The following is a 9,910-nucleotide window of genomic DNA, read 5'->3' on the forward strand; positions in this document are numbered from 1 at the left end:
GCAGCCTGGCAGCCCGCACTACCAGATGGGCTAGCTTAACAGCACCACGGTGTTGGCTGTGATTTTTGGCCCATCATGACCCACGGGACCAAAATAAAACAACACAAAAGCAATCCATCGCAGCATTGTCTGTTCTTCCCAAGAAGTTGCAATTCAATACCTGTCTCATTCAGTTTTTTTAGGACGGAGGAGGGTTTCAACTTTTTGTGGAAATACCCTTTGTGGTGCAAGGGTTTAGAGCATCTTTCGCAAAGCACAGGGAGGGGCAATTCGAAGCAGAATGCAAAAATTGTGCTGCGAACAGTGTATGAGGACAATATTTACTACTAAAATATATAGGAAATTGTTAGGAATTTGCAGTTAATTGGAGAAGGTATTGAAATGCAATGTGCACAATAATCAAAGTACGCAAGACACAGTTAGATGCTGTGGAAGCCAGCACAATCTCGCTGGCAGTACCAATGATGCTGTGGTGGGCTTTGGCTGAACTACTGTCGTAGGGCTCCGCATACATTGCGATGCCGTTTCATCTTTAGTTAACACTTCCCTGTGGGATGTGAATGGGTTGACAATAAAGGAAATGATAAAATTAAAAGAGGGTGGTGGATTATACAGTCAAGACAGGGAGGAAAAACAAAAGGCAACGACAAAATACAAAGCATAGGGGAGCAGATGGAAGCATAAAAAAAACAGGCTGAAGAGGGCACATGCCATGGGATGCGCTGAAGGCAAATGACTCAGGAAAGGAGGGGGGAAGAGGAGTAGAGTGAGAGAGAGCGTGATGGAGCGAGAGGTGAGACAGACAGACAAAAACCTGAGAAGGAAATGTTCCCAGAGCTCTGTATGGAATGCAATGAAAAGGCAGCTCCTACTGGAAGCTGTTAAACCAATTTAAAAATAACATCCTCAGAAAATGTGTTACTTTTTATGCGAATAATTGCAGAATTAATCAGTGTGTGCGCGTCTATACGTAGGTATACATTTTAATGAAATAATTAAATATACATATATTAATACTAATGTTAATATTTTTTCAGGCTTACATTTAGAATCGCTCACCTCTAACTTCAAGCTTTCCTACTTAGGACCCTTGTAATTCTTTGAGAATATTGATCAAATATGTACATATAGTGTTTTAGAATGAGGTTACGAATAATCTGGAAAGACAATGTATTGTACCAAGTGCCCTTAAACATTGCTTTCCACGAAATACATGAAAACGAATGCTTAACGGTAACGATCTCAAAATTCATGATTAAAAAAACCCAAAAACTAGAAATGTGACATTTTTTACAATTATTTTAAAATAAAACCCCAGCTTTTTCCTAGCAAACACTGCCATGGGCTTGACTTTCCCCTACAAATGTATGTATTTCCTTGTTTTAATTTTTGCTAGGCGCACTCGTGCTTGTAGGCATGCTTTCCCTGTGCAGTGGCATCCTTTTCTGCTTCCCTGCCCCCTTGGAGCGCCTTCTTCGCAGTTAAGACGCAGCCCTGCTACGTGAATTCTCGGTGCGGGTTGCTTTTTTTTCCCTTCTATCAGTCTAACCTTCTGTGTTGATACATTAATGCTGGTACCCACTTACAAGGATGCCAGATGATCAGTGCAGAACGAGGGTCCCAGGAGAGAGAAGCACGTGACGCTCTCTGCCCTGCAACGTCACTGGCAGATGGCATGGGTACCAGCTCTGGCAGTTGGCATCAATGTCACTTTTTGGAGATCAATGCGATAGTGCAGCTACGCGCAGATCTAGACTCCAGGAGACGAGGCGACACTCCGAGACGCAGACTTGGAGAGGGACGGCAAAAAATGGAAACTGATTTTTGAGAGAAATTAAAACCTTAAGGTAAATATTTAAAAGTTTGTTTGTACGTGGGAGCCAAGTGATTCTGTGTTTGCATATGAATATTTCTGTGTATCCTTGCTTTTGCAGAGAGTGAGGGCGGGCATGCGTGCTTGCACTGTGGACGTGTGACTCCACATAACTTTGCCCAGCGCTTCCTTCCCTTTGATGTGATGGCAGGCTCTCGTTGGCATTATATAACGCGGCTAGTGAATGGACATCTCAGGGACAGCATTGAGACCGGTTTTTTTCTGTCACAGAAGATGCACAATGGGGTTTGTTCTACTGCCTATTCTTAAGGGTCGCTTGTATATCACAATGCGGCTCTTCTCCGTCACGCAGAAAGAGCAAGGGAAAGGGTGAAGCTGGGGCCGGCGAAGGGAAGAAATACAGAAAGGAAGAAAAAGAAAGAAAAATAGAAAGAAAGAACGAGAAAAAGGACGAGAAATAGAAATAAAATAAAGTAGATGAATATTTTACATGTGCATTTTCCAAATGAAAGTGATATTTTGTGAATGTTACTGACAATTTTTTAGCTGGAGGGAAAGCGGTGTTGCTTCCTGTCAAAATGCTGCACGAAATGTGACTTCAGTTGCTCATATGTAGCAAAACGAAGGAGCTTTTTCACTTTTGTTTAATTTAGGAACTCTCCTTTATGCTGTAGAAAAGAAGACCCTTCTACGCTTTTCGAACGAATGGCATGCCAGGAGAATGCCACAGCCACTCTCTTTGCAGAACATGAACATGTACTACATGGGCATGCCAACTATACAGCCAACGAGCCTGACATTGCAGGTTGCCCTTGAAGATTTGTACCTATTTCACGTTTCTAGACCAGTGACTTTTCACAAGAGCTCGCGCACTTCGCCGGAAGGGCACGCGGCCATTCTCCGGAAGGAGCCCACCTGCTAGTCTGTCACATTGCAGGAATCTGTGAGTACCGCTACCTCTCATCCCCGCGCTCTTCCCGCCAGCCCCAGTGGAATTAGGCAAATTAAATCCTGCATTCGTTAAACCCCAAGCCACGCGCTGGCGTTGCGCTGCCTTGGCTGGTGATCAGCGCGCGCTGCCTCCCGGCATCCACCCTGGCCGCGTCTTTGAGCGCAGCCTCCTGGCTTCTCGCGTGAAGCCTTCGACTTCCTTTTGCAGTTAAATTAACGTACATTATTAAAGGACGGACCATGAGCATTTATGCTCCGTCATTTTATTCAATTGTTAATTCTATTGCGGCATTTGTCCAAAACAAGAAGTGTAAATATATTTCGGCGACTACATGCATGTAAGAAATGCACATGTAGAAAAATAATTGTGTTTGTTACAGTGCGTGAATTTCAGTATATTTACAGGTGAGTATGTGTGTATAGGTATTTAGTCTCTTCTATGGGGACGAGTCGATAAAGTATTTTTGAGTGTGGGAAGTAATATTTCTATAGTACTCCTTCACACATTCTTACGTATCTTTGTGAATGGGCCCAATATGTCGAACTCGGTGTCACTAAAAGTCTGAAGAAGGCACAGCCCTTTGTGTTTGTGCTAACTGATAAAACTACTGAATATGGACCCACAGAATGTCCTGTTACAAAAGCATCGAAGACAGATTATAGAGGTGCAAATATCGAAAGGTAAGTGCACATAGGGAAGTATAGATTTAATACTCTAACTCCACATCTGCGTTCCTTGAAGATATATGTATTGCATAGGTACACATATGTTGAGTTAGCTGAAGAAAACCTAGACTTACTTACCTGTCAATATTGTTTCCCAATATTTTGTCCTTGATACTGTGTCCCCTAGATATTCTGGGGTTGATATTCAGGGTGCGCACAGTACTAATTGTATATGAATTTTCTCAGAATACTCCCACCCCCTATAGGTTTGTGGCAATTCGCAAAGGCATGTGCGAGTACATAAAAGAGTAGTACAGGAGCACTACTTTACATACACTAAGATGACTTTGTGAATATGCCCTATAGTGTGCTATAAGGTATTATAACACATGCTCTACAGCAATGAGTGCAGTGGCATGGTAAGACCGGAAGACCTGCCTACCCATGTGGTAAACTTTGCCCACCCAAGCAAATAGATATTGTAATACCACATGTGGTAGCGCATCACCTCACTGTTTACGTGTCCAAAATATGTAAATATGGCATGTTTTCACACGTCTAAGTGGTTTATTTGGCACATAGGTGTTTATCACATATGTTAGTGTGTATACAAATAAACTCATAGCTCAAAGGATGTATGGATATATACAGAGGTAAATTAATAATATGCTTGATAAGTGAATAGATAGATAGATAGATAGATAGATAGATAGATAGATAGATAGATAGATAGATAGATAGATAGATAGATAGATAGATAGATGCTTTGATGATAGTTTGATAGATCAGTGGGTAGGCAGGTTGTCTAATGGATGAATAGACTGGTGGATAGACAGAGAGACTGTTTAAGGAGTATTATTTAAATCATAATTTGCTTATTGGATATATGTATTTGGTCTAAACATGTTGCTAATATAAACCTTTTCGAACATTGTCTTGGCCCTTCTTTCAGGTATTATCAGCTTAAGCAGCCATGTTGACTCTTCCGTTTGATGAGTCTGTCGTTCTGCCTGAATCCCAGATCTGCCGAAAGTTTCCCCGTGAAAGTGAGGAGCAGAAGCAAGTGAAGAAACCTGAAAGCTGCACCAAGCAGATTGTTGCACGAGGGAAAAACATCAGGCGGTCTCCGGAAGAAGAAAGTGAGCAAGAAGACGAGGAAGAAGACAAGGAGGAGGAAGATGAGAATGGTTTGCCCAGGAGGAGGGGCCCCAGGAAAAAGAAGATGACCAAGCTAAGAGTGGAGAGGATTAAAATGAGGAGACATGAAGCCAATGCCAGAGAAAGGGGTAGAATGCATGGCCTGAATGATGCCTTGGACAATTTAAGGAAGGTGGTACCATGTTACTCAAAAACTCAAAAACTTTCCAAAATAGAGACTTTGAGGCTAGCCAAAAACTATATTTGGGCTCTTTCTGAAATCCTGAGGATTGGCAAGAGACCTGATCTGCTCACATTTGTCCAAAACCTTTGTAAAGGTCTCTCCCAGCCAACTACAAACTTGGTGGCAGGTTGCCTACAGCTGAATGCCCGGAGTTTCCTGATGGGCCAGGGTGGAGACACGGGCCATCATACGAGGTCTCCATACTCCACCATATACCCTCCCTACCACAGCCCTGACCTCAGCACTCCCCCAGGGCATGGAACACTTGATAACTCCAAGTCCATGAAACCCTACAATTACTGCAGCGCCTATGAGTCTTTCTACGAGAGCACTTCCCCAGAATGCTCCAGCCCACAGTTCGAAAGCCCCCTGAGCCCCCCGTCAATGAACTATAATGGCATATTTTCCCTGAAGCAAGAAGAGGCCATGGACTACGGCAAAAATTACAATTATGGCATGCATTACTGTGCAATGCCTGCCAGGGGTCCCCTCGGACAGGGCCCCATGTTCCGGTTGCCTACAGACAGCCACTTTCCTTATGACTTCCATCTGCGTGGCCAGCCTCTCTCCATGCAAGACGATTTAAATGCAGTTTTTCATAATTAATGAGGAAAATGAAAATAAACAGTGGTCAATTGCCTCTGTGTCTAATTAAGATAAAGCAGATGCGATTTGGCGGAGTAATTGGCACGGCTCAATTTGAGGTGCCTGTGTTTTCCGCGGTCTCTGACGTGTATTTCAGCTCTTGTAGTATAGTTCCCTCCCTGCTGTAATGCAAGGAAACCTCTCACGAGTAATTCGCCATCCTCCCCATATTGTCCGTAAACACCGTGGTTCTGTTGGTACAATGAAGGCCTCTTTTGTTCGCGTTTGATTTGCTGAATAGTCTTGGCCTACACAATGTGGCGGGATAAGGAGGCGCGCGCAGTACCGAGTCAATGTCTTTTTTTTGATTGTGCAATGATTAGGCGACAGTGCATGCGTGCGACCTGTCTAGAATTATGTATTTTGACAACAGCGAGAGTTTCATTAAGTATACACAAAGAAATTAAATTAAAATCGATCCCCTTTCAGCTCTGCCCTGAATTTAATGTTGTGGCATCTGCTTCATAATATCTTGAATAGGGGTTTTTAGAATACGCATTACCCAGAATGCAGCAATATACATATAAATATATATATAAATATAAATATATTTAAAATACTATGCAATTTTTTAAATGTGAAATGATTGATCACTGATGGCCTAACAGTTGCTATTAATGTTCTGAACATTTGATCGAGGGTAGTAGTATTTTACTAAATTATGTCACTAAACTGGGTTGAGACCCTAATCCTAAAAGACTATTTTGTGATTGAATTTTTGTATCATTCTATACTTTCGTGTACAGGTTTGTTAGGGAAATGTTCACTCGTGTTTTACACTCTATATTTTTAAAGCAATGACATGTACATGCCCCCACGTATGAAGCATATCTGTTTTGCAGTGATATTTTTTATTTTCTGGTATGTGTTGTGTTTTTATTTTTGCTTTGGTTGTGTTTTCATTTTCCGCTTGAGGAGTAGGCCACACTAGGAAGCCGCTTTACTTCAGATGTGGAAAACAGTTCAGAACACTATTTACCGCACACAAGCTGTGCCAAATGAACAGAAGTATATATGTAATGTATATGTGTACTATATATTGTAAACACAAGTCGTTTTTCAATATTTATTAAATGCAGGAGAAACAAGATAAGATGAACAATAAAAAAAAGTCTTTGCTGTCTTTTCTGTGTATTGGAAATTTGTTATTGTGTGATAAAATCATTCAGGGAATATTGCATTTTTCTATAGTTATTGCGTAATTCATGTTTGCAACTTCATATACAGACTGTGCTCCATATATAGAGATTTAGAGACTATACATTATTAAATACAAAGGGTAGGAATATCTTTCATGAAGTAATATTTCACTGCTTTTTAATCTTTTTCTTATACCTAAATGAATTGAGTTTTGCTTCCTGTAAAAATATGACCAACTGTCTCTCTCTCTCTCTCTGTGGGTGTATGTGTATATATATATATATATATATATATATATATATATATATATATATATATATATATATATACTCTTGCAGAATCATTTGCAGCACTGCTTTCTCCCTTTGTCACTGCCTTTCTATCTTTCTCTTCCCCTTCTTTCCCCATTTTCTGCCTTCCTTTCTCTTATTCTGGGTCAATGTTTGATGATGAAAAATAGTCACGGTTCCCAGGGCTGAACTGGAAACCAAAACCAGCCCAGGCAATCATAATGCAGGAAGCTGCTGCCAAAATGGGATGGTTAGGGCATGGTTGGGTCATGGCAGCCCACCCTGCTATAAAAGCAGCCCTAAGCCTGCAGCCCACCAGGAAAACCCAGAGTAGCTGTATGGACAGTCGGTCCCCGACAGGCCCCTAAAACTGTGAGCCATTCCCAACATCTGCACGACACCGGCCTAAATTGAACACCGTCCAAAACACACCTTCCCTTATCTCTCTGTAGTACACTGCTGAGATGATCATTGGCTTTTAAAAATCAGTTACCCAACTTAAGAAGAATAGTTCCAATTCTGTGAACAAATTTGCATATTTACCTAAACAACTTGAGTAATGCGATAGAGTTACGGAAATCCTTCTTAGACTTATCATCTTTTTGTGCCGGTCAACTTCAGGGACATATGTCTGGTTCTAAGGCAGAGGTATATATGATAATCTTTTCAGGCACCTTTTCGCTACTATGGACTAAGCTTCGGAGAATCAATACAAGGCTTCAGCTTGATACCAATTTGAATGTTTTGAGAACTGTTGGTTTGATCTACTTCCTATGAATCCACAATACATAAAGAGTTCACAAATGGTTATGTCATGTCCATATCTGGCTGTTGGGTTTACCCGTTTACCTGTTCGAAGGTCTCCAACTTGTACTCAAAGCTGCTCTAAGAGGGCTATTTCCCTGTATCTGACATGATTAGTTGACTCGCTTTATCAAACCAAGATTTTTAGTTTGTTGTAATGAACGTAACTGCTTTAGAATATTTGGAACATGGTTTTTATTCTAGAAGCGTAGTCACTGTGTAATGAGCAACCTTTAGAATGTGCCTGGAGCTCCTTTCTAAACATATTAAAAGGTTTAAATTTTTGGAATGTGTCAAGCGTCATCTGATTTCTACTCCGATGGGTCTTCAAATAGCACATTTTCTGTACTTTAAACTCATGTGTGTTTCTTCTTAATGGTAGTTGTTTCTTCACATATCTTCACATTCCGAATGACAATATTATATTGTGGTAAACTCAGGAGTAAGTGGCAACATTGGCCTCCAAGAGGAACGTCCTGATAAGGATGTAAAGAGAAAAAGTTCAAAGTCCTAAACACCAGTTCAGGCCTATATTGAGGGAAAGGGTATATATTGCATCTGGTAGAACTGTTTCAATGCTCTAAGCATTTTGCTTCTTTTTAGGGTTTAATTAAAAGTCGGAGAGACGGGGCAAAAAACTGAAATGTGGTTACAGAGAGCATATGCACGGCTTTATTGGAATGTGAGACAGAAATCCTATCACCACCATTATGGGAAAAATATCCTATTCCTGCTAACATAGAAATGTGGGAAAGATGTCCTCCCCTCAGCTTTACAGGAATATGGGGACTTATGCCCGCTAATATAGGGACATGGGAGACAGAAGTGCTATCCACATCTTTATTGGAATGTAAGGATGGTCCAGGCTCCATCATTATTTCAATGTGGGAGTGAGGCCATATCCCCATCATTATAGGAATGTGGGGAGAACATTCCTCACCCTTATGGGAGTATGAGGCAGGTGCCTTATCGGTGCCGCTATAAATATTTGAGAGGCCCTTTTTTGCCTTTATAGGAATGTGGGCGCAGAAGCCCCATCTCACTATTATTGGAAGGTTATTTGATTGTGGGGGCATAGTTATAATGATGCCCGTTATTGGAATGCAGTGCAAATGTTCCTTTTTCCAATATCCTTTATACTTGGCAGGTAGTTTAATAGAAATTATTGTATTTTGGATTAGAAAAGTCTATCCTGCACCTTTAGAAAGCCCACAAGACCTGAACTTGCTCGTTTACCAGTCCTTTAATAACACAGATATTTATCTGAAGGTCGACCCCCTTTGAAAATGGAAGCATATGAAATTAGACAGTGAAGAAACATCTTTACTTCCCGTTTGTGTGTGTGAGAGAGTGTTGCTTTTTTCTTACATTACAAAGTGGTACTGTTGATGAATTAAACTCTTTAAGTTTGGGGGGGATTTGGTGCAAACTTGAGTCAAATGCTACACAAGACTAGTATCAAATAACTCATTTTGACATTTAAATCATGTTATAACGTTAAACATCCCAGCTCCGTTATTAGCTGGTGACTCACAGGCCAAGCCAAGCTTTTATTTACTCAGTGTAAAACGAAAGCATAGATGTGCAGCAGGAATTATTTTCACCGTTATCTACCTGCTATTTGTCGGTGTCCAGTGGTCCGATTTGAGATGAGACAGCATTCTCAAAGCGCCTGAATTCATCTTCACCCTCACTTATTCTTATGTAATATTTTAGGATGAAGCCAGAATTGGAAAAAATATATCCAGCTATACTAAAATTAGAGCGAACATAAAAGCCTGTTTGGAAAGTTGCCATATGTACTCAAATCGGAGCGTGCTACAGGAGCAGACGGTGTCGCCTTGGAGCATTGGCCGATGCCATCTGCTCATCAGCCACTGAAGTACCGCAGAGAGTGAACTGCCTTCCTAGAAGCATAGCAGTCACAGGTTTTAACCTCGGCACTCCTGATTTCACCAAGTTAAATGAAATGACTATGGTTGACGTGGGTGAAAATAGCATCTATTATTTAAGTGCTAGAGACAATTATGTTACCTTTTCCAATTTCTATTCCATCCCATCTCATCCCATCATACCATAGTCTATCCTATCCTCATCCCATCCCAATGCATCCTTTCCTATCCTATCATATCCCATTTCCTTCTATACTGTTCCATTCTATCCCATCCTATACTTTCTTATATTATCCTGTCCCATCAA

At 41.0% G+C, this 9,910-nt stretch overlaps 1 protein-coding gene across 1 annotated transcript; it reads left to right on the forward strand.

Moving 5' to 3' along the window:
* Positions 1–1,695: 1,695 nt before the first annotated feature.
* NEUROD6 (neuronal differentiation 6) lies at positions 1,696–6,858 on the forward strand. The gene is made up of 2 exons (XM_085607530.1): positions 1,696–1,847; positions 4,404–6,858. The coding sequence occupies exon 2, from the start codon at positions 4,425–4,427 to the stop codon at positions 5,436–5,438; it is 1,014 nt and encodes a 337-aa protein (XP_085463656.1). The 5' UTR covers positions 1,696–1,847; positions 4,404–4,424; the 3' UTR covers positions 5,439–6,858.
* Positions 6,859–9,910: the final 3,052 nt, after the last annotated feature.

The sequence above is a fragment of the Triturus cristatus genome, chromosome 5_2, assembly GCF_964204655.1.
Source record: "Triturus cristatus chromosome 5_2, aTriCri1.1, whole genome shotgun sequence".
Classification (NCBI taxonomy): Eukaryota; Metazoa; Chordata; class Amphibia; order Caudata; family Salamandridae; genus Triturus; species Triturus cristatus.

What these genes read in the sequence shown, in the direction of transcription:
- NEUROD6 (XM_085607530.1), top strand. Translation starts at nt 4,425, where the DNA reads ATGTTGACTCTTCCGTTTGATGAGTCTGTCGTTCTGCCTGAATCCCAG.